Source organism: Malaya genurostris, chromosome 2 (genome assembly GCF_030247185.1).
Source record: "Malaya genurostris strain Urasoe2022 chromosome 2, Malgen_1.1, whole genome shotgun sequence".
Lineage (NCBI taxonomy): Eukaryota > Metazoa > Arthropoda > Insecta > Diptera > Culicidae > Malaya > Malaya genurostris.
In genome coordinates, this window is record NC_080571.1 from 296,977,794 (window position 1) to 297,004,184 (window position 26,391).

The 26,391-nt window shown below is 35.1% G+C and overlaps 2 protein-coding genes across 2 annotated transcripts in view; both read right to left on the reverse strand.

The window, feature by feature from the left end:
• The window catches only part of LOC131429281 (titin), a 50,034-nt gene extending 27,104 nt beyond the window's left edge, over positions 1-22,930 (reverse strand). Inside the window, exon 1 of the mRNA XM_058593332.1 lies at positions 22,796-22,930. Coding sequence (XP_058449315.1) covers positions 22,796-22,930 — 135 coding nt within the window. The remainder of the gene's footprint in view (positions 1-22,795) is intronic.
• LOC131430662 (uncharacterized) overlaps positions 1-26,391 on the reverse strand; it is a 301,476-nt gene that overhangs the window by 103,226 nt on the left and 171,859 nt on the right. The gene's annotated exons all lie outside the window — the stretch shown is intronic.

Here is a 26,391-nt window from a genome sequence, read left to right on the forward strand (position 1 = left end):
AAGACTTCTTATCAAAATAATAAAATATATGCTGGCAAACCGGTACAGTTTGCTCATATACGAGAGAGTACAAGATAAATACGATGCGCAAAGGGAATTGAGCGAGCCACGTGGTCGATTTAAAACTCAACACGTGGCCCTCTGTCCTCAGACCTTAAGGCTTCCTTTTGTTATTTTCGAATAGCGCAATAAAAATCACAAGTTTTTAGGATTTATCTTCAAAGATAAAAAAACTCCTGATCTGGCAGGTGATCTGTGAATATAACAAAATGAACTGGTTTTAATTTATCAACAGGAAGAAACTAAATCAGGATATCCTTTCTCTGATCTGGAAGAAATTCGCACCCGGCTTTGGTTATGATAAGCTATTTTTTGGCATGGATGGAGAGACCAATTCGACTCAAAACTATTTTTTCTCATATAGAAAGGCTATGCAATCGCTGTGAAAACCGAGGCCCGGTGGGATGAGTGTCATATACCATTCGACTCAGTTCGTCGAGATCACAAAATGTCTGTGTGTGTGACAAATAATGTCACTCAATTTTCATAGAGATGGCCGAGAAGGTCTTATGGTCCCATACAAAGTTTCTGAGTTTCATTTGAATCCGACTTCCGGTTTCGGAATTACAAGGAAATATGTCAAATTTATTGAAAAATACGCTCTCAATTATCTCGGAAATTTCCTAACCGATATTCACAAACTAAAAACAAACGAAAAGTCTTAAAATTCTTTAAAAAGTTCCCGAAAAGTTGATCCTGATCCGACTTTCGGTTCCGGTTTTACAGTGCGATTAGTGAAAATTTTCAATTTCATGAGTATTTTTTCGGAAGTAAAGGCGAAACGAGATGTACATTTTCATAAAACTTACTGCTAATTCATCTAGTTTCCGTCGGAACGTGCGGCTTTGCTCCATTCGCAACGTGCTTTGTTCAACTTCGGATAGCGTGCAGGATTGACCCATTTTGATCTACATTTTTCAGGTGAAAAAAATGTAAATTACTAAACGTTTTATTCTATTTGTAATTACTTGTTAATGTTATTACAAAATCATGATAACGTTGCTTTTCTATAAAAGTACACTTATTGCATTTCTTAAATAAACCCATTGCCATTGATGTGAAACAAGGCAACCAAAATTTCTAATGATCTACAATCAAACAGTTCAATCTATCGTCACACTTTTGAGTCCCCAATTGCACGAGAGTCTGCTTAGATTGATCTTGATTAGGAACCAACACCTAACATTGTTTGTTTTATAGCCGACAAAATTACACCAATATCCCAAATGTATGCAATTATATCTTTGTACATACTTGCGATACGGATTTCAGTATTTAAACTTAACTTCGCCAAGCTTGTGTTCAAGTTTTGTATGCAAGAAGTTATTTTTATAGCGTTAAGTTTCTCTACCATTCTGCGATTTCGGTTGAAGCGATAAACTTGTTCACATTATCAATCGAGTTCATCTTATATAAATTAAAAATTAATCTTAAGCACTCGAAATTTACCCTGGGTTGCATGACACAAGATCAGAGCATATCAATTAAAGCTTCAAACCGTTTTATGGCACTTTTTGTCTTGCTGTCTAGCAACAACCTACCTCTAGCATGCTACGCGTAGGACTGAAACGTTAGCTATAATTTTGCTTCTATTTATAGATTCGCGTGCTTCCAAGAGCTTCGCTTTTGCGTCGATTGACCAATCAGAGCGATGCTTTCCATTTGATATATCGCTTACTCCTTTAAAACCGTCGTCTATGGCAGGGAAATCCGATATGCCGTAGATGTTTAGCAGACAGAATAGGACACTGTTTGCTACTAACCTAAATTTCAATCATTTATAATTAAAAACGCGTCGCTTGAATCGAATCTTAGAAATATTTCCAATCAAATAATAAAATAATATCAATAATTGATACAAAATATACTGAGCTGTAAGTATTTAAAACCTGACCACATTTCTACGTGTATTTTTCCTTGAGTTTCTGATTTGCACCCCTATATGGAAAATAAAGATGTGTTCCACATCAAAAAATCTCGTAGTCCCACAGATTGATATTGAATTTCACACCGTAAAGTGTGTTTAATCATTTAGTGCGACGATGCAAAATAACGAAAAAGGGTCGCATACCAAAAGGCACATACATATACTTTTTGGAAAGCTTAAATCAAGTAATATAAAGTTACGAAGTGTGTAGGGTGGCCTTTTTAAATTGTGTGAATGAGACAACAAAATATAGAGAGTTTTTTTTGACCATTTTCTTAGGAAAAACGTACATTAATAAAATTGTTTATCTTCACATAACGCGTTTTTAGTGATATCAACCGATAAGTTACCTTTAAGCAACAATTTTTGCAAGAATTGCAGTCGAGGTATAAAAAATAGAGCATTAGTTTTAACACCAGACGAAAGAGAAGACTTTTCACTATAGTTTACTATTATGACTTACTCGTTAAGATCGTTATCACAAAAAAATGCCGACTTCAGTAGAAAATGTAATAGAATTGCAGTAAGACAACAGATTAGTTACAAATTTCCTAAAACCAAACAAACTTGTTTTTGTTGGTTATTATTCTTAATTTTTAGTCTGTGCACGTTTTTATACTCAAGTTCAGGCATTTCTCTTTTAGAAAAAATGTCTAGACTCATAATTTACATAATTTGATTTGATACTTTATCGTGTACGCTTGTATGTAAAGTTGAACCACTCATGCATTTTATTGTAATATTATTATCCACCGAATGCTCCACCATTTGTATTATCAATCAACTCTTTTGTGTTCTTAAAAATAATATGCAGCGCTGCTCTCACCAACACCAACAGTGCATATTTGGAGCAGGAAATTTAATATAAAGTTACTTCACTGTGCTGCATTTTTCAATATACTGTAAAAGTAAAACTGAGCGTCAATATAAATAAACGGTCATATTCGTTGCAATTAATGTATTCCATTGTAATCGATGATGGTTTTGAATCGATTTTTTTATTCAACTGATGTCCATTTCATAGTACTATTTATTTAGAAATCGTGTGAATTTTATTATTTTTTTCAGTGTATGGCTCAATTCACTTTGAAGAGGATTTCCGAAAGACTAATCATAAACTAACTAATCATAATAGTAAGCTATAGTGAAAAGTCTTCTCTTTCGTCTGGTGTTAAAACTAATGCTCTATTTTTTATACCTCGACTGCAATTCTTGCAAAAAATGTTGCTTAAAGGTAACTTATCGGTTGATATCACAAAAAAACGCGTTATGTGAAGATAAACCATTTTATTAATGTACGTTTTTCCTAAGAAAATGGTCAAAAAAAACTCTCTATATTTTGTTGTCTCATTCACACAATTTAAAAAGGCCACCCTACACACTTCGTAACTTTATATTACTTGATTTAAGCTTTCCAAAAAGTATATGTATGTGCCTTTTGGACTGCGACCCTGCTTTCTATTAGTAGTTAAAGTTAGTGTATATAAAAGTTTAAATATTAAATAACTATTCAGGGAAACGGCCAAACCGTGCACAGTCTTCAACAAAATTGTGTAATTTTACGTTTTTAGTAATTGTCTCGAACATAGTAGACACTGAAAATAATTGCGAAAAAAGTTATGCACAAAAAATTGATTTTAAGTGGTTTCAAACGAAAATGCTTCATATATCCGAAACTTTTTACGTTATACCTACAGCTTCTTCGGCAAAGTTTTTTCTCGTTAGAAGTTCTAAAACTTTGTAGAAGACATCGTTTTTCTATCTCTTAAGGGAAAAAAGTTGTTGAAATTAACTTTTATCGTAGTAGGCTTTGCACATTTTTTATTGTGATGAAATCACGCTGTATATTTTTGTGAATGAGTTCTTCAAAGGAACTATGTATATCGGATCAACGGATTAACAGCTAGAGAATTAAGTTCACGTTTTTGTCGATTCAAACCACTGTGCACTAGGTGGATTGAAAATTTTAAGATTTTAAGAAGATCGGATGTATTTTGTACGTACATTCTTCAAATTGTTAGAACTCGATTGGGCTCTCTAACAAAAGTGTACATAAAAAAAGTTGAATTTGGAATTTGTGAAATTTGAAACAAACAACATTTCCAATTAGGGTAAGTGGCCGAGCGTTTTCGTGATGAAAAACTACAAATCTTTCGAAGTATCGAAGTTATTTGATCAGATGTTTATTTGTATCGATCTACGAAATTGCCATTTTATTGGAATTGTACTAAAATTGAGAAGCAATAATCAATTGAATTAATAGAAAGTATTGTTGGATAAAAACGGCTTTATTGTTGACAAAAGTTCTGCGGAGGAAGTCAAGGTGAGTCGCCTTACACAAATGGTTTTGTGTCTGCCAGAACCGAAATCGTAAACTGTACTCTGATTTTGCCACTGTCGTAGATATTGTGCATCAGAACGAAAAGTAATGTGTACTGGAACGCTACCTATTGGGCCTGAAAAGGAATATGATATTTAACACTCAAACGCTCGGGTTGGGATTTTCATCGATTTTTTTTCAAAAATTTGTAACTACTGAATAAATTGACCGATCTTGATGCATTTGGTGTCAGAAAAACCGGGTATTCTGTAATTTCATTCTGCCTTAATCGGTGTTGATATGGTCCAAAAACACCGGTGTTATTCCAGATCGGCTTGGGGTAAGTCGGTTTTGCCATTTGGGGTATTCTATCTAAAAAACTAAAAATGTATATGGGAACAGTTCTGGAACAATCTGAAATGTGCAAGATTTACTAAAACGCATCAATTTAAATAAACTAATCATTTGGCCAACCATCCCAGAGGGTACTGGAACCGGTTACAAAACTTCTGAAAGACTTTTTTGAAAAGACGCAAAAATGTTATCAGGAAAAACAAATTCTATGTTAGAATACGAAATAATATAAGATGGTTGGCCAAATTCCCAACATGTATTGATGAAACTGAAAATAGATTTTCAGCTTTATAAATGAAGATTAAATTTAAAAGTCGAGAATCAGTCCATTGGAGCACATCATGTTATATTCGAAAAAGCAAAAACAATATCCTTGTTGATCACGCGTCGTTTAAAAAATCACCATTTCAAACAACATGCAATCATCTTACCAATCCGGCTCGGTAAATTTTCACGCAAACCCAATCTTTATTCATATCAGAGCATTTCCCCGTGTTTCCCTCACACATGTGTGTAAGCTCGGAATGAAATCATGAATAACGGCGAGAAAAATATAAGCAATATTTCGCTACCGCTCTTGGTATGCTGAAGCGAAAGTAAAGGGTTTCAACCGGGAAAATAAAATATTCATAACATACGTAACAACTTTTGGAAAAATCGCTTTCTATTGTTTGGATTTCTTCAAACGAGTCAATTCAACGTCCAACGAAAGTTTCTCGTTTCTGTTGTTCCCGCCAAGTTTGTTCGATTGAAGCTCAAGAAAGAATTTCACAGCAAGAGTTGTTAATTTGTGAATTCCTTTTCCTGTTGATGTCTCGAATTTGGCAGGCAATACAATGCATATTTATGAGTAAGATTCTGATTATCCATTCAGGAGTGTTGTTCTTCGCAATACAAGGGTACGGTAGTTTCACGACGGTTTATTTTGTTTGCATCTTTGTTTGTGTTTAGCTAATTTCATATTTTTGTCCGTGAATGGTGATGGTTGAGCCTTCCAGTGTTTTTAAGTTTGGCTCCATCCCAAAAATTTACTGCAAGTATTAATAAATTCTTGAATTTTCAATAATTGATTTTCCAACAGTCGAACAAAAAAAACTGAAAGCTTCTGAAAACTTTTCCACGTAACAATGATAAGCCGCATCAATTGCGCACAAATTGACAATGTCAATTTGCTATCATCGAGTTGGGGGAGGAAACTTTTTGAGTGCCGGCTTACCGAACCAGCCGTAACTGATTGATGCTATAAATATAACACGCGACACCAGCATTTTAAGCGGATTTTATCAAAATTGCTAGTTACGTTTGATAATATTCTACTGAATCAATGCCAAACCATAATCGTTTCGTATTCGACAAAATCAGGCGCAAAACTCATTACAACACAATGATTTCACTCATCAAACCGGTGATCCCACCTCACTTCGGTGCCTCATCGGCCTACTGGTCAACGATATCAATAATTACCACTATGCACCCCCGGGGGTCGACCGGAATGAAACCCTAAAACGGTAATCTATTTTGTATAGCTCAATGTCGGCAGCATTTCATTTGGAAACTTCCGAGACCGTGTTGTGTTCACGCATGGCGCATAGTACACAAGTCCAGCAGCAAATGTTAAACCGCACACACACATCCGGTATCGTCATCAGGACCCCGAGCCGAGTGAACCAATTGTTTCCTTCAAACTTACATGCCTACATGAAATAACGAAGGTGTAAGCAGCGGCAACATTCGATTCAATCAAATTCAGTTCGTTGAGGGTGAAGTTTATACGTAACATACCGCAGTCTTACATATTTCCTTACACAGGATACATGTTGCCGGCTTCATTGAAGCGAGAAAGCGACGAAGCGAGTGTGTAGGACAAGTTTCAATCCTTCCAATCGTCCCGTCCCAGCACCGACGACCTGTAGGTGTTTGTCCCGATCTGTGCGCATTGTCTAAACCAACGCTGACTGGTGGCGAAATAGAAGCAGATTCACAAATCATGTGGTTTATGTTCGTTGAAGCGAGAGCTATAGCCACCACCACCATCACCGGCAGTCATCCAACAAGCTCTGTTTATCCGCAGACAATAATCAACGGAATATGCTTGCCATGGTCACGTGTTATCCCACGCCTAGCCGGTCAGTCACCACCAGACAAGATGCGTGGGTCCCATGTTTTTTTTTTTGTTCGTTGGGCTCTACAGAATAGATATGGATGTGTTCATCAGCCCGGAAAGTACATTAACTGACAGAAGCCGCATTTTTTTTTGTGACATAAACAGTCATATGAGCAAACATGATGTTTTCTGTAATTCTAATGAGATTACTGAAGCTTTCCCAGATATTATTAGAACAGACAGACAGATGAGTTTGCAGAAGACAAGATCGCATAATGATTCTCGAAAAATCCTCAATCCTACCTTACTTATTCCTAAGAAAGTTTGCCTTGACAGTGTGACGTCCGCGTCAACCTTGGATTCATGTGAAATATTTGCTCAATTCTTCGTGTCTGGCTTTGCTGAAAATATCACCACTGATTATAAGGAAAATATCATTTCGTTCAATATCACGGTAGTGGTGTTCCATAAACTAACGCACGATTATGAATAGTTATTCTCATGATTATCAACCATGCTGCGATTTTCACTAAAACCAGATAATAAATCGTTTTGAAATAAAATTGATTATGTTGTTTTTAGAGCTTTCAATAAAGCTATAGCAATGTGCAATGCAAATAGAGCTAAAATAAAAATTACAGTCTGACCATTGATTACAGAGACAATAAATTTTAGTTTTAATTCCAACTGGTTGATTCGCTCCAGTGCACAGTGGTACAAAAGCGCAATTTCACGCTCTTAGTTGATAACTCATAGGATCGTGGTTTCCGAGGTACAGTATCTTCAGCAAAGTTGCTCAGAATGATAGACGCCATCTTTTGGTAAATTTTATTTATGTGATTAATCCCCCTTAAATTGAGATTAAAATTTTATTTTAGCTCAGGGCCAACATAGGGGCTAAGTTACTTCGACAAAGTTGTGCAGAAAGTTATTTCAAACAAGTTTGCTGAAAGTACCATTCCCGTAACTTAAGTGTAATTTATGATATAATGTATTTTCTGAAAAGGTGGTGTCCAAAAATTAGTTTTTGTAAGAAAACATATATACTTTCAATTTATACGAGTTTTTCATGTTATACAAAGTTGTCAATCTTTAAAAACTACACAACTTTCTCAAACATACTATGCTGCTATCATTTCAGTTTAATGAAATAGAGCAATTTTTCATGTTTTTCTAAATAAAATTCTAACTTGTCTATTATCAAAAGGCGCAGGAAGGTGCAGATGAGACTAGTTACATATGAAACTACTTCCAAAGAATTTTCATACCGTGGTTGAATTAGTCGTCTGCGATCGTCTGCAGGCGAGATATGTTCTTTTCAAATATCCTTGTCCTTGACATTTGCAATGATAAGGTTCATTGTATATCAGATCAGATTTCAGTATATATTCGCTACCATGGAAACTCTCACAATAAAAGGTTTTTATAGACATCATTGGGAACATTATAAAAGGCATAATCGTATTGCAAACTTAACGCAATGTCGTCGTTGCCAAGGTTTCGGCCATGGAACCAAAAATTGTTATATGGATATACGGTGTTTGAATTGTGGTAAATCGCATTCGAAAGACGTTTGTCCAATGAATGAAACTACTGATAAATTTTCATGTTCAAATTGCAATGGAAATCATAAATCCAATTATTTGAAATGTCCTGTCAGGGAAAAAAAATTTAAACGCTCGTTCGCTTAGACAACAAGTCAAATCAACGGCCTGAAATTTACAGAACATACCTGAAAATCAAAAAACCGTTACAAATGCCACGATTAATTCTTCTAAGGCACTGATTTCTTCGAATTTAAAACAAAAAACAGGTACGCCTGCCAATTTGTCTTCTAACGAAAACAATTTATTGACAGGTAGATCGACCTCGTCATCATCTTCTTCTAATGCCAGTTATGCCAGTATAACAGGTAGAAATCTACCACCTATTTCTTCTAATGTAAATAATCAAAACACAGGACCGCCTTTCAGTTCATCTTCCAACGAAAACAATTTACTAATAGGTAGATCGGCCAAATCCTCTTCTTCTAATGGCAGTCTACCTACAAATATTCCTTCAATGCCATTCGCTTCTTTAAATGAAGTCGATTTAGGCGATATAACTGAAAATAAAATGATCTACCTACAAGATCAACTTTTTCAAATGATCATCCGAATGAATTCGACTTCATCACTTTTTGAAGCATTTCAAATCGGATTGCAATTCGCAAATAATATTATAATGAATTTAAAATTAAACAGTGATGTTAAATAATTATTTGAATATTTTAAATTGGAATGCTCGATCTTTGAAATCGAGTGAAGATGAATTTTATAATTTTCTCAAAGTTCACAAAATTCATATTGCCATTGTGACAGAAACTTTTCTTAAACCAAATGTCAAATTGAAAAGTAATCCACATTATGTGGTTCATCGATTTGACAGGTTTACTGGAATGGGTGGTGGAGTTGCCATTTTTGTCCAACGGCAAATTAAACATCGAATGTTACCTTCTTTTAATACTAAAGTTATCGAAAGCTTGGGAATCGAAGTTGAAACCATTCATGGAATTTATTTCATCGCTGGAGCATATTTGCCATTCCAATGCACCGGCGAACAATTAAATTTCTTTAGAGGCGATTTGCAAAAACTCACCAGATATCGACCGAAATTTTTCGTAATAGGGGACTTAAATGCTAAGCATGTCCAGTGGAATTGTAGGCAAAATAACAGTAATGGTAAAATACTTCATAATCAACTCTTAGCTGGTTACTTCACAGTTCTTCATCCCAGTAATCCGACTTGTTTCTCTTCCGTGAAAAACCCGTCTACAATTGATCTGGTTCTAACAGATCAAAGTCACATTTGTAGTGAACCAATTACACATGCTGACTTTGACTCAGATCATCTTCCAGTAACATTCAGACTTTCCAACGAAGCTATAATTAATCCAATTAGTTCTATATTCAACTATCATAGAGCTAATTGGTTGGATTACAGATCTCACATTGAAAATCATGTGGACCATGAAACTATTTTAGAAAATTCTGCGAACATCGACACAGCAATTGATAATTGGAATCATTACATTATCGAAGCTACAAATCTTTCAGTTCCCAAAGCTCAAACTAAATTAAATTCTCCTATCTTCGATGACAATCTTCAACTGCTCAGTCGGTTGAAGAATGTTCGTCGACGACAATATCAACGTTCTCGTGATCCTGCTATGAAAAACATAGTTAAGGATTTACAAAAAGAAATTAAACATAGATTTACTCTTTTGCGAAATGAAAATTTCGCTAAAGAAGTTGAACAAATTGAACCCATTCTAAATCTTTCTGGAAACTTTCTAAGGTTCTTAAGAAACCTCAGAAACCAATTCCTGCCCTCAAGGAAGGAAATCAAATACTTCTTACAAATGGCGAAAAAGCTCAAAAACTTGCTCAGGAGTTCGAGAGTGTACACAATTTTAATTTGAACGTTGTGAGTCCTATTGAAAATGAAGTCTCACTGAAATATGAGCATATTACAACCCAAGTGTTATCACAAGATGACATTATTGAAACGAATTTTGATGAAATTAAATCAATTATTAGGAAACTCAAAAACATGAAGGCTCCTGGTAATGATGGAATTTTTAATATTCTTATTAAAAATCTTCCCGATGTTGCCTTGAGACTCCTGGTTAAAATTTTCGACAAATGTTTTTCATTAGCTTACTTCCCAAAAAGATGGAAAAACGCTAAAGTAATTTCTATCCTCAAACCTAATAAAAACCCAGCAGAAACATCAAGTTATCGAACAATTAGCTTACTTTCTTCTATCAGTAAACTTTTTGAAAAAATTATCTTGTTGAGAATGATGTCTCATATAAATGAGAATTCAATTTTTTTTACTAGAGCAGTTTGGATTTCGTCATGAACATTCAACTACTCATCAACTTGTCAGAGTAACGAACATGATAAAATCAAATAAATCTTCTGGGTTATCCACTGGAGTTGCTCTTCTAGACATTGAAAAAGCATTCGACAGTGTTTGGCACAAAGGTTTAATAACAAAAATGTCTGATTTCCAGTTTCCTATTTATTTGATCAAAATGATTCAAAATTATTTAATTGATCGTACTCTTCAGGTTAGCTATCAGAATTGTAAATCTGAATTGCTACCCGTACGAGCCGGTGTTCCGCAGGGTTCGAGCGTAGCTCCAATCTTGTATAATATTTTCACTTCTGATCTTCCAAATCTACCCGTTGGTTGTCGGAAATCGCTATTCTGTGACGACACAAGTCTGTTAACCACAGGTAGAAATCTAAGAGTGATCTGCAGTCGCCTACTACGAAGTTTAAATATTTTCAGTGATTATCTGACAAAATAGAAAATTAAACCAAATGCAGCAAAAACGCAATTAATTACCTTTCCTCATAAACCAAGAGCTTCTTTTCTTAAACCAAACAATAATCACATTCTCAAATTGAATGGCTTGGAATTGACATGGTCTGATCAAGCTAAATACCTAGGTTTAACGTATGACAAAAAACTCACTTTCAAGGATCACATTGAAGAAATCCAGGCAAAGTGTAATAAATATATTAAATGTTTATATCCTCTTATAAACAGAAATTCTAAGCTCTGTCTAAAAAACAAATTGTTAATTTATAAACAAATTTTCAGACCAGCCATGCTTTATGCAGTACCAATTTGGTCAAATTGTTGTTCCACCAGAAAGAAAACGCTTCAAAGGATTCAGAATAAAATTCTGAAAATGATTTTGAAGCGTCCTCCCTGGTTTAGAACAAATGCGTTACACAGACTCACAAATATAGAACCATTAGATGTAATGTCACATAATATTATAAGCAAATTCCGACAAAAATCGATGAAATCTTCAATTGAATCGATTCGCTGTAGTAAGTTAGTATATAAGTTCCATTTCCCCATTACACAATACAAGTAGGTTTAGAATTTTCTCTACACAAAAATCTCAGAATTGCGGAAGCAAATAATGTCCTCATGGTAATAACCAAATCACATATATAATAGGGCTGAAAAGTCACCACTTGTGGCTGAACACCCAATTTAAATCTTAATAATTTAATTTTAACTCATATTCTAATAAATAGTTATTTAAAAAAAAGTGATTTGTCATACTGAAAACGTGTGCAAAGTTCCATCCATATCGAAGTGTGCAAAGTCTGAGAAATTGTTTTCCATTCCTAGAGCTGCTCATGATAAGTAAACCTTATCCAAAACTTGTCGGCAGGTTTCCGAAAGCGATCGATTGATGTGTTATACACTTCCCACCAGGCGAAATAATCGTCCAAACAAAACAAATAAAACAGATTACCATGGAAATGGAACTTGTTTATACAAATAATTTTTTAAAAGTTTTAGCCCACAGTCTTGAGTTCGGTCTCGAAAAATGTAAATTAACTTTGCTTTCGTGATGTTGCAGTGAAACGTTCTGTTAGAGCAATGGTGCAGTTTTGCATAAACTGCGGATTAGAGCAGATGCGAAACTTGATAAAAAAAAATCATCCGAACAATGTAAGAATACATCCAATGTTGAATTCCGTTTATTTTCATGAGAGATGGGGAAGATGGAGCATCCTACTAGTTTACAAATTATGGTTTATAAGTCACAACTTGCAACTCGACCGAATAACCGCAAGATAGGGCAAACAAACAGGCGGCGAAGAAATCTTGATTGCTTTTTATGCTGTTGTAGTGCATTTTGTGTACATGTTTAGTCATAACATGCATTTTCATTCGCACCAAACACAATCGCTACTAACCTGTAAGGTTAAAGTACTTTGCTAAACTGCCAAGAAAGGCTTCGTGCGGTGTGAGCTGCTTATGGGTAAAAACCATTTGAAGCCACGATTTTGTTCCGCCAGTAGACAGGCGCATCAACTGATCATCCTATAAAGCTACCGCTGCGCTGTAGAGTGCAATGGGTCAAAATGAGTCTTCTAATTAAAAGTTAGTCTTTACTTTTTCCCGTTTGATTTGTTTTTATTTTTCATCAATGCGTGAAATTTTTTTACTGTTGATAGCTTGCAATATTAGAAACTGTTGTTTCGTGGAAATTAAATTAAATTGAAATTAGTGTAGATTTGTTCTCCGAATAGCTTTTTAGGCCGTGCTTCTTTAGTAGTAAAAAATATCATAACAAGTGCAATGCAATATATCAACCCCGTCACGAAACCCTAGGAAATTACCTAAACGTATCGGTGGAAACTCGCGTTAGCCGAACAAATGTGAATAGTAAACAAACGCGATAAAACAATTAAACTTAGTTAATTAAAAAATAAGCAAAAAGTAAGTACCCCGAAAGCAGGCTCGAAGATCTTTCACACATGATAGCAATTTCTCAGGATTAGAAACGCACCGAGATGCAGAGCATCTTCGTTTTCCGAGACTCTTAAAGAGATGGAAAACTTTCCCGCCTCGAGCCGTCCATCAAATCACCCTTTCAAATGCGCCGTCCCATCCTCCCGAAATGCGTTTTCAAACCGTTTGAAGATGGGTGGAGAAAATGTAACACGTTCGCGCGTTATGTGCGGATGCTGCTGTTTCAGCTATCCGCAACACCACCACCACCATCACCACCATCACCGCAACCACCAGTCAGTGACTGAAGGCGGGAGCTCGAGTTTTCACCTCCAACGGAGAGGGCGGAATTGTTTCAGAGGTCCGCATAAAATAAGAGGCGAAATCAGTTGGGAAGAAGACTTTTCTCATGTTTCATAGAGCATTCAGTGTGTCTGTTTGTGATTTTTATTTGTTCGCCCCTGCTGCGTTTGATATGAAATGAATACATTTCGGATAGGAAAATTATGATTGAAAAATTCGAAAATGGTGGTAAGCTTGCCGAGAAAAGTGTTCGGTTGTTGCGTAACTGACAGCACTGAATTTCTCATGAGGTCGCTACTGAGTAAAGTTTTCGGTTCAGTCTAGGGTTGTCAGCAGCACGGGCTTCGCTTGGCAATATCGGACTTAGAAGTAGTTCTTCAGAAGAAAGAAAATTCCAAATAACCAAAAGTTCGGATAAAAGGAATTGATTTGCTTCAAGTGATCTGTTTTGAGTAACTTGAAAGTTCACGAGTAACTTATTTCGTACTATTAGGTACAAATTTTTGAAGAAAATTATTTTCTATATAGGAGTGCAAATTAGAAATTCAAGGAAAAATACACGTAGAAATGTGGTCAGGTTTTAAACACTTACAACTCAGTATATTTTGTATCAATTATTAATATTATTTCATTATTTGATTGGAAATATTTCTAAGATTCGATTTGAAATTATCAAGCCACGTATTTTCAATTATAACTGATTGAAATTTTGATTAGTGTCCTAATGATTGAAATGTTGAGCAGTGTCCTATTTTGTCTGCTAAAAACCTCCGGCATATCGGATTTCCCTGCCATAGACGACGGTTTTGAAAGAGTAAGCGATATATCAAAGTGAAAGCATCGCTCTGATTGGTCAATAGATGCAAAAGCGAAGCTGTTGGAAGCACGCGAATCTATAAATAGAAGCGAAATTATAGCTAACGTTTCAGTCCTTTTCCAACATAATCGTATTTAAATTTTTGCTTACCAAGTGCTCATAATGTGAGCTCTAATGGATAAAATTTCACACAAGTATTTGAAAAAGTATGATCCGGTATGGCGGTTCAATGCCTAGAGCACTGGTCTTACAAGCCAGTTGTCGTATGTTCGAGCCTTGACCGAGAAGGTTTCTTAGTATCCGTAGGATCGTAGCACAAACCATGCGATGGTTCTGTACGCTATGAATCGGTTGCGAAGTCGGTTGTTACAGAAGGTTAAATTTCACCAAAAGAATACCGAGGCTTTTTGAAAATTCACCTATCTGTTATTGATAGCATTGGAAAAGGGCAAACAACATTTAATTTCGGTCCTGGGTTTTTCAGTACTGAAATGGCGTTGCTCAAAATTAAATTTCCTACAACTTTATTGTACAACAAAGTCATTTTTGAGTTCAATTAAGAAAGTTAGATTTCAGTTTTCAATCTAAATGAGGACCACCCTAGTAACATTTTTCATCAAAAGGAGCGCCATTTGGTTACAAACAACTTTTGAGAAGACACCAACTACAAAAAACAAATATTTAATAGTGAAAATATTTTTGTCACGCTAATTTCCCGTTTCGAACCACTGTGCACTGTTATAAGTAGGTTCTCATAATTCTATTATCTGGCAAAATTTTAGACCAGAGTAGAATGGGTACGAGGTCCAATGTATATGAATATGACACCGGTCGTACGTACGAGCCCCGATCTGAAAGGCTGTCAGGATGCTCGTAGCACCAGCCATATCTTCATTTTGTACGATATGAGTCGGCTGCGAAGTCTGTTGAAATAGGAAGTCAAATTCCACAAAAAGAATGTAATACCAATGCTTTGCTTATTACCGCGGGAGAATTCTCGTGAGCTTTTGTTTATTAGTATTCGATGCTCTGCCAAATACAAAAGTGGAAAAACTGCCATACTATTAAGTGGCATGGAATCGATTCCATACATGAGGTCATGTCCCAAGATTTTGGTAATATGTTGAGTAAGATGATTGTCAATATTTAGGTATTTAAGATTAAGGTCGAATGGCCATTAAATCTTCAGAATGGTTTACTTGAAAACAAAATTTACATTTGACTACATTGCCTTCAAATCAAGCAAGTTTCAGTTTTCAAACCAAGACAAAACTAATGAAAATTATAATAAAAATGATAAGAAAAATAATAGTAATAATATTAATCATAATAATAATAATAATAATAATAATAATAATAATAATAGTAATAATAATAATAATAACAATAATAATAATAATAATAATAATAATAATAATAATAATAATAATAATAATAATAATAATAATAATAATAATAATAATAATAATAATAATACTAATAATAATAATAATAATAATAATAATAATAATAATAATAATAATTATAATAATAATAATATTGGTAATTGACAATTGTATTAATTCAGACAAAATTTAATTAAAATGCATATTGCAATAAAACACATTACTTCTGAATTATTTCCCCGAAACGAAGAACAACACAACAGAAGTATTCGGGTAGGAGTAGTTGGTTTAAAACGCACCCTGAAGCAAAATGCACTGCTTGCTGTTCTCAGGAGCAACTAACTTTTTACGTGGAAGTTTTAATGAAACTGAATGTTTATCATGCCAATTAATCATATCTTAAAAATTAATAAAAACCTGTTCAAATCCATCTAATTATGAGATGTCTTATTTAAATTATTAGATTCTCGAGAAAAAAACCACTCACTGAAAAAACTGTTCATTGAATAGAAACAGGAAAGTTTGTTCGAGTGCAAACTAGCATAATCTACAAACCGATATAGATTTGAGACAAAATAAGTATAATTTTTTCCAGTTTACATCGTCGCTCTTAGCGTCGCACAGTGATTCGAATCAATAAAAACGTGGACAAAAATCAGTAGCTGCCAAACCGTTCTTTTAATGCATATAGTTGCTCTTAAGAAATTATTTACAAATATATACCGCATAATTTGATTATATCCTTAATTGTTCATGGCCTACTTTGACAAAAAATATAACCAAAACTTTTTTTTCTAAAGAGATAGAAATTATTTTTCTTCTACAAAGTTTTAGAACTATTGCAAATAATTTACTTTGTGAAATATACCAAAAGTCTAGGTCGCACCGTTTCGGATATACAAAGCGTTTTTATGGCAACCCCTTTAAAATCAATTTTTTATTCATAACTTGTTTCGAGTTATTTTTTATGCATACTTTCTTTGGAATAATTGAAGAAATTAAAAAATCCCATATTTTTGTTGACGGTAGTGCATAGGTTTGTTGTTTCCTGACAAAGTTATACAACATTTTCACTTTTTTTTACCTATGATGAAACCGAAGCGAAATATGCAACTTCTTGCATCTGATTTTTACAAAATTTATAGGAAAATATATGCCCAATACTATATAAAAAATCTAAGCGGAACTCGATGGAACTTTTTTCAAAATTAGTTTTAGTTATTGAATTATGGCAACCCCCTTGAAACTAGTTTTCTAATCATCACTTGTTTCGAGTTATTTTTTATGCATACTTTGTTTGAAATAATTGTAGAAAATATAAAATCCCATAATTTTGAAGAAGGTAATGCATATGTTTATTCTTTTCTGGAATAGTTATACATCATTTTACCTATTTTTACCTACGAAACCTTCTGCCGAAGCGAAATATGCAACTTAATGCAGCAAACTTCTACAATACTTATAGGAAAATATATTCCAAATCCAATTTATTTTCCAATGAGAATATCTTGAGTACTATTCGTGTGACTCACTTTCACTATGGCCATGCTGAAACCATGAATGGTTAAGAAATGGAAGGCGTCACGCGTCTGCTATTTCTGTAACTCATTTTTGCGGTGAGCATCGTCTTAAAAATCGTGTTGCTTCGCGATAACTCAATTCATTTACACGTTTAAACATGGAATCTCTTCGAAAAGGTTTGTACTTTTACAATACTTTAATAGTTGAATAAATAATACCTTATGATCAAAAAAAGAACCGGAATTTTCTTTTTAAAATTCCCGCGCTTGTCCAATCGGTAAACTTTTATTATCTCAACGTTGGCAACACTTTTATACACATTCTGTCAAATTTTGATGCATATCGTAGGATTAGTTTTTGTTTGGCGTCTATACAAAGAAGTTGAAAAATTTTCGTGTTGCGATTTTTATAATGGATGAAAATTTAGAATAACGTGCGTGCATCAAATTTTGTGTTGCAAAAGGATTTAAGTGTTTCGAAACGTTGAAAATGTTAGGAAAGGCCTTTGGTGAATCGTGTCTAGGAAAAACACAGGCATACGAGTGGTATAAACGATCCCTAGCCGCCCAACAACATCTGTTACTGAAGAAAACATTGAATCGGCGAAGCAAATCGTGTTGCAAAATCGTTCTGTACCGATTAGAGAGATTGCTGTGTTGTTGGGCATCTCTTATGGATCAGCCGAACACATTTTAACTGATGTTTTGGGTTTGAAACGCGTCGCTTCTCGGCTGACGCCAAAAAAGCTGAATTTCATTCAAAAGTCGTGTTGATGTGGCCAAAGAGATGATTTCCAACGCAGATAGTGATCCCACATTCCACACGAAAATTTTTCAACTTCTTTGTATAGACGCCAAACAAAATCTAATCGTACGATATGCGTCAAAATTTGACAGAATGTGTATAAAAGTGTTGCCAACGTTGAGAGAATAAAAGTTTACCGATTGGACAAGCGCGGGAATTTTAAAATGAAAATTCCGGTTCTTTTTTGATCATAAGTGCATATTATTTGAAAAAGTGCATATTTTTCTCACATACACACACACACATTTTACGATCACGACGAACTGATTGAAACAAGACAATCAGCCCTCTAGGCCTCAGTTCACAAGTCGGTTCTCACCAGAGCTAATAAAAGTCATTTTCATTGACTCAAAATAGACGAAAATGACAAGAAATTAAAGTCACTCTTAGGTACGCTTGCAAACTGTGAGAACGAAATCCATGTCCAGTCAATGACATACGCGGAACAGTAGTTCCAAAATTGTGTTCTTTGATTCATTTGCCCTTTCAGTCATTTGCTGTTTTCAGTGAAAATTCCATAGTATGCAGTGTCGGTATTTAACCGAAGCTTTGAGAATCGAAAATGACAGAAAAAGGTTTCACAATGACTTTTACCGGTTAGTGCTCGAATTTGTAGTTGTTTGGGTTTCCAAACAGATTCTGGGTTGTAATTACTTCAATTTGTCATATTTTGGTCACTCTTTATAGCCGTCACAGATTTATAGCCGTCACAGATTTTCAATACATTGATGAAAGAATGAAAAATGGTATTCTGCAGATGCTCCCTACAGACGTTAGTTTGGTTTCGTATTGTCATAGAGTAAAGAGTGACGTTGGCAATTAAAGTCCCTCATTTGTTCGATGAAAAACGAAAATGCATCGTCTATCTTTGTTTGTTGTGGTGTCGGCCTTCACGTCTCAGAGGGTGGCCCAAGGGGCCCTGGCCCCTCCCGAAATCAAAAACAGATATGTAATTATTTAGAAGATCTCAGACATGTGTTACAGAAATAGAAAGACAGTAAACGTAAAGAAATTAATACAGTAGCAGTTCCAGTGGAAAAGTTTAAAGTGTCATAAAGGTACATAAACAATTTTCAGTAATATTATTTTTTATCTTTGGGCCCCTACCGAAACAAAATCCTGGTTACGGGCCTGGGTGTCGGTGATTGGTTTGGTGTATTGAAAAAGAGATTGTTAGAATGGTTTCTTTCATTGTTTAAGCTTTAATTTTAAGCTCACAGTGATTGCTTAGTATTTGTTTATAAGATATAACGAAATACCAATTATGTGTTTATTTTTATGTAATATTCGGTGTTCATTCTATTTTTGAACTACGAAGTACCGAATTTAAGGTAACCAGTGAAGTTACTTACCGATCTTTCGTTTATTTTTCAAATTCTGTTCTAATACATATGATGAACCTATATACAATTTATTTAAATAATCATCAAAGTTATCGTGTTATGTTTAAGGGGACAAAATTATTTAAATCATGTAGAGAAAAAATGCTGAAGAAATCATTTGTTTCTCTTACAAAAAGATCAAAACTTTTTTTTTTAATTTAAAGAAAAACCTATTTACTCCGTTGTTCTTATGAATTGTGACGTGTAGAAGACATCCTACCTCTATGTTCAGATGCTCATGATTCTGCGTGATTTAAAATGTATATGCTTCACATTGTTTCACGATTGGACGTTTTGCCCCTCGTTCCCTAATTCTGTAAAGCTTTCGTATCAGATCTCAAAGCTAGAGAGTTACAATTGTTCACTAACCAGCACTAACCACTAATCAGGACAGAATCAGTTCTCTCAGGGAAATACCCAAGTAACAATTCGAATGCCTTATGGTTTTGATTATAATTTATAGGAGTTTTATAATTGATTTTTCAATCACTACCTGTTTTATGACAACTATAATAAGAGTCTCTTTTAACCAGTAATATCATAGTTTTCAAAGCTTCTATAAAACCCTTTACCTACACTAACAACAGAACTAAAAATAAAACAATTTGTACTAGAATAAAACCATGCAAACACTCTTAATATTGCTTTCAAACATTTTCTTTAAAACATTATTGTCCGTTAAATTCTTTCATAAATCTAGTTTTGTGTGTGTGCGTGTTCATTGGATGACAATTTCACTTAGAGCAAATTTGAGGGTTTTAAAGTACATTTATGACACATTAGTTGTAGGCTATTTGATTTTTTGCTTCTTAGGTTAAGTGTAATTTGCATTAAAGGAAATTTCATGGCCGCCATTATGATGTTCTTTGCCGTAGCCTTTATTTACATCAAATAAATTTTGAAATGCAAAAACGAGGGAATATGATGGACTTTCATGATTCGTTTTCAGAATGTATGCACAAGTTTTAACGCCACGAAATAGTTTTATACAAAAATGACGATGAAGCAAAAAAAAATAATTTTCATAAATCATGAAGACTTTCGCAAAAACCGCATTTATTTCAAGGCGATTAGTTATAATTCTTACTTTTATCCTTACATTCACAATAAAAATAAAAGCGTATGAAGTTTTTACGTTCGGAAAAAGCTTAAAACTCGTAAAAAAAGTCTAATATATTCTTACTGATTGCATTCAAAGTAGACATGATACACACATAGTCAAGAAAAATATTATCAAAACGTCAGTTTATTCATAGCGGAATTCATTCCATCCAAATAAATTTAATGTTGATCGTAAAGCTGGTTTCAAAATTTTCTTGAATTTGGAGTTTTAAAGCAGGTTTATGCGATTCTTCATTTTGATTTATAAACCTTATGGAGAATGGTCCACTTGGCAGGAACATGCTCTTATAGAGGTTTTCAGTAGGCTTTCGTGGAGTTTAAAGTTTTATTGCAAGATTTATTATGTAGCATTGAAGACAGCTACAAGTATTTATTAATATTAAAAATGTTACTTGGGTACATACACATCTCCCTCGCACCATTGACCTGCCGATAATTTAATCGTTCGTCGTATGTGAAAAATTGTAGACTGTGAGCTCCCTGCTTAAAAACCGGGTTTCTTCTGTAGTAATTTGCGATGAACACGATATCTCAAAAATCAATGAGCCGATTCCCGAACTTGCTAGAGCAATTAAGAATTTTACCGTAAAAATTGGAATTATTCAATTCATTTGTTTTTGAAATATCATGCTCATCGACAATGACCATTTTGGTGCAGGAGCCGTACAATCTGCAATTTTCTCCATATGACGAAAAAAAAAAAGGTGTTGCACGGAAAACCCTTCGATCATAAAATTGCGATATCGCAGTTTTTGATTTTTGCGATAGTTGGTTTAACTAATTTCTTTTTGATTCAACCAAAATGGTTTTTGATTTGCATATATTCAAGTAGTTGAAAAATATGCTGTTTTGAATGCTGTTAAATACCGGAGACAGTTGAAAGCAAAACAATAATCGCAATGCAAAATTAACAACTTTTCCAGTTGAAATCTGTTCGCGTCGCTTCAGAATGTCAATGAAAACAACATCGATGGTTAAAGCGTTTGGTGAAATTGTGTTCATTCGATTTGAGAAATTTATGATAATAAGTGTTTATCTAACAGCGGTGTTGTGATAAAGTTAACCTTGTTTAAGATGAAAAAGATTTGGTGACAAATTAGAAAATGTTAATGAATGATCATCTCGTAATCTTTCAGGTATGCGCAAAAATTTTATGCTTCAAATTTGATCATTGATTAACTTCCAGCAGACTGTTTTACTTCCAGCTGTTTGATACCGATGATGATGTTCATGCATTAGCAATAAAACGCTTTTTGACATGAATTCAATTTATAAAAGTAACAGAAGCGAAGGGTTTTTAACACACAGAGGCGCTGCGATTGAATGGCGCGTTCGAATTGCCGTCGCAAAATTCCAATTCCCAGCGGTTGATGCACCCAAGCTCATATAAATTGACTAAAATTATCAGTGCATAACTTTAGTGCAACCGTTTGAAGGCATCATCTTTCAATACTCATTTTTTTCACTTTCAATACTCATGTCTAAAACAAATAAAACCGATTTATTTTTCAACTAACAGAATTTTGTTTCAATAACAACACCAGTTCTTTCAACTAAAATATTTGTTGAAATTGAAAGGTATGTGTCCTCACTAATTGACAGCATTTTTTTTCAAACAGTTAAATTAGTTGTTTCAACCATCGTTTCTGTTAATCGAAAAACAAAAATGACAGTTTAATTAAAACAACAATCGATTAGTTGTACCAAATTTTAACCAATCGAATTCAGAAAATCAACTAATATTCTGGTTGAAATGGGATCGCGGGTGGTTCCGTGTGCCAACACTACAAAGTATGAATAATTTGATGCTTTTTGATTTATAGCAATAAAATAACTTGTGCATCTCCTAGATTAATCGAAAGATATGGGCTTCTTATCACATGCGGGAAGGTGTTTAACTCCTAAAGTACAGTTCAAACAAAAAACGATTAATATAGCATGATTAGTAGTTAAGTCCGTTTCCAGTGTCGTCATTATTTTTCGATTTGATATGATAGAAAGCTAAAAAAACAGCCATTTTCAGTTGCTGCACATTGTTTCTCCCGTAAATAGAATTTATTCCGGGAGAGGGATGGATCCGAGGTGACAACCCTGGTTCAGCGCTGTTGTTGGGGGATTTAAATGAAAAATAAATGTCACTTCTTTCGCAGTGTCAACCGAAGAAACGCTGAGCACTTGCACTTGAACGGACATCGCGATCGCACTTGAACTTGGAATGGACACCGCGTCGGAAGGAAACCGCGTGCAGCAGGTTGCTGCATACTTAATATAGCAGTCAGTTCCAACCGAATAATAAGCTTATGTGTCCGGTTATAAAATTATTATACATATCGCTCACTACCCTGCTCTTCGGAATCCGCTGGGGTGCGATGGATGGTGTTTACCTTCGCTGGCCTGTGTGCAGCAGAGCCATCGCCGCACGGGACCCGAATGACATTGCAGTTTGTGTGTGCAGCTGTTTTGGCAGCATCAGCAACAGCACCGAGGCCGGCCGTTGTGCGACCGTTGCAAGCCGCCATTGCTCTCCGTACAGCGGTAAAAATTTGCAATGCAGAGTGGCACGTGTGTCGGGGACGTAGGAAAGTAAAAACTAGTGAAATGGGTCGATTTAGTTTACATAAGCCAATGTCAGCCAGCTGCAAGAGCAAACCAGTCTCCGAAACTAGGCAAATGGATGATGGAGGAAATGTAATTAACGTTTGAAATGAACATTTTTTCCTCCCGGTGGACAAGATGACCCACATCGCTGGGGCTGACTTATGGCTCTTCATTTTTCAATTAGTTCAAAGATAAAATGCATTAGATTAGAATATTTATCAGCTCAAAACGGCATCAATTGCAAACAGAGTGGAGAAAAGTCTGCTTCTTCTTTTCCTCTATCGCTGATGTCGCACGGATGAGAAAGGTGTAAGCTAATTTTCCGCATCGGAAACTTTTTGCTACTCGTTGCTAATGATGAGTGACTTTTATATTATTTTGCAAATCTCGTCTGCTCCAGGCAATTAACAATCGTGACTTTTGTTACCGGTGCTTCAACGGAACAGTCGACAGTCATTGCATTGGAGGCAGTAAAGAAGCTATTAACGGTTCAAATAACATGTGCTTCTCCCGGGGGGCACCAGATTTCGCTTAACTAATCTAGCGGAAGTTTATTTCTTGCTGGACTCTGGAACAGAACACCAAACTCGAGCCAATCTCGCTGTACGTGCTCTGTTCTTATGTCAATCTAAAACAAAACAAAACACTGTAACTCAGATGGAAGAAGAAAAAAAACGGTATCTTTGAAGCTCTTATGCACCGGAGAAACTTCGAGCCGAACTTAGTGAAGCGGAAAAGGTGCATCCGATACAATCAAGGTTGTGTTTCATTCTGTGCAGAGAAATTTTCCAGCGGAAATAAAACAAGAGCCAGTTAGGCGCCCGGCCTTACGAATGGGGAATGCTAACAAAGCTACGAGCAAACGTGCAAATAAGTTCAAGAGTCTATTCACGAATGCACTCGAATGTTTCTCTGCACTTTAGTTACATTCTGTTACACACTCGTGAAGACGAATTAGATTTCACGGCATTTTACTCTCTGAAGTAGTCTTATGCACGTTCCCGTAAGGAAAGCGAAACCCCCTGAAGGCAACAAAAAGTCACATTTGCATTGTAATGACAATCCTTGAAACTTGATGAGTGGTTAAATCGTTTGTTTTGTCTTCTTATCTTCTGCAACGGTGCGTGTCAATCGTTGAATCAAGGCCCAGGAGAATGCCATGGGTTGTTAGCTAACTTGACATTGATTCGAAACTCTTCATCAGTTTATGTGCAATATCAACATTCATGTTTCGAACTATTAAATATTTGAACCTAAATTTGAAGTCGTTTACGCCTTTATTTTCACAATAAATTATTTAGGGTAACGGCTTCCTATTTCGTCTCATTTGTGGGGACGCTACCTCAAAAACCTGATTTGGTCACTACAATCACTATAGATATTTTATATTTCTGCTTAATTCGCCTTGCTTCACAATTCTTGGCAATTGAACAAGTATTTAAAAAATAGCAAAAATAAACAGTTCTATTTTTACTCTGTTCCTAATTAGCGATCAAAACAAATTTTTCCACCAGTAAAGACTGTCCCAGATAGTATGGACGCAACCAAAAACCGCTACCATTTCGCAATGGTTCAGAATTTGTCAATTTTTATGGCTGCTTCCTGTTGTTTACACTCTTCTCTAACCACTTGTGCAGTTGTTTATTCGTTTTCATTAGTTTGTTTCAAAATGCGTAGACGTTCAGCAGAACAACGTCAAAAAATTGGTGCAAAAAACGCGGACTGTCACTGAAAAAGATAGCAAAAATGGAAGGAGTATGTGAAAAACCCGTGCGAAATGCAATCAGGAAGTTCGGTGAGGCTAAACCGAAAACGGGTCGAAAAAAAGGTCCTCCTAACCCTCAGTTGGATAAACGTATACTGAAGGCGTTCGAGCAAAAGAAGGAGGTTTCAGTTCGGGATGTGGCCAAGAAAGTGAGCACGTCGAAGTCAAATGTTCTTCGTGCTAAAGAACGTTTGAATCTTCGTACCTATAAGAAGCAGAAACAACCAAAGCGTAGTCCGAAACAAGAAGCATCGATCAGGCCGAGGGTTCGAAAGCTGTACAATACGATTCTTGCTGGAAATTTGAACTGCATAATCATGGACAACGAAACCTATTTATAACTCGATTACAAATTCTTGCCGGGACCACAATATTATACCGTGCGAGAAGGGCAAGTGTTAAACCAGTCCGAGACATCGATTGAAGTCGAAAAATTTGGTAAGAAAGCTATGGTCTGGCAAGCAATTTGTAGCTGCGGTAAGATTTCGAAACCCTGCTTCAATGAACAGCGAAATATACATCACGGAATGTTCATAAAAACGACTTCTACCCAGGATTCAAAGCCACAAGGATCCTGTTGTCTTCTGGCCAGATCTTGCTTCTTGCCACTACTCGAAATCAACGGTAGAATGGGATAATACCAAAAATGTCACTTTCGTCCCAAAACACATGAATCCATTAAATTGCCCACAACTTCGACCATTTGAAGAATTTTGGGCATTAACGAAGGCACATCTTAGGAAACATGTCTCGGCAGCCGAATCCATTCAACAGTTCGAAAAAGATTGGGAAAAAGTGTCAAAACTTGTCGCCAAGAAGTCTGTACGGAATTTAATGAGGAACGTTCGCAAGAAGCTGCGCCAGCTAGTCTACAATGGCTAAGTAGCAAATGTTGAGAATAATATTCTGTGGTTGTAGTCTAATATTATCAGTATATCGAATAGAATTTGAATATCTAACACTTGTGAATTATTTACAGCGAAATCAAAGTGCGTCCATACTTTCTGGGACAGTCTTTACAATTTCAGGTTCAAAATTTGAGAATTTTTCTAAAAAGAGCCTAATGCCAACAGTGAGACAACAGACGATATTTTTAGGACCAGCTTGGAATTAACTCGACTTATAAAGATTGTTGTGTCGTTTTCGTTTCCTTTCGGTTTACATTTAAAATTTTATTGTAAGGTTAATCTGGATTGGTCCATTTAAAAATATGACAATATCAGATGCACAGCCGACGAAACACACAAACTTACCACTTGACTTGACATGACTTGACATATATCGGAATGGAACCAGTGCTACTAGATTTGCCATAATGGTTATTTCATTAGTATTAAACAAACAGTAGTATTTAACAACATTTTTTAGTAATATTCGAAGCTAATACTTGTTTCGTTGAATTATAAATTTTAATAGTATAAATCAACTAATGTCACGGAAACTAAAAGAAATACTTTTTGATGGTGGTTGAAAGAAGAAAACAAATTGAAATTGTGCAACATTATGAGAAAACTTGGTAACCTTGCGATACGAAATGAGATGAAAACAAACACAATCAAGTGAGTTAGTGCAAATTTTTATTTCATAGTTTTGAAGATTTTCATTGCTTAACGACTA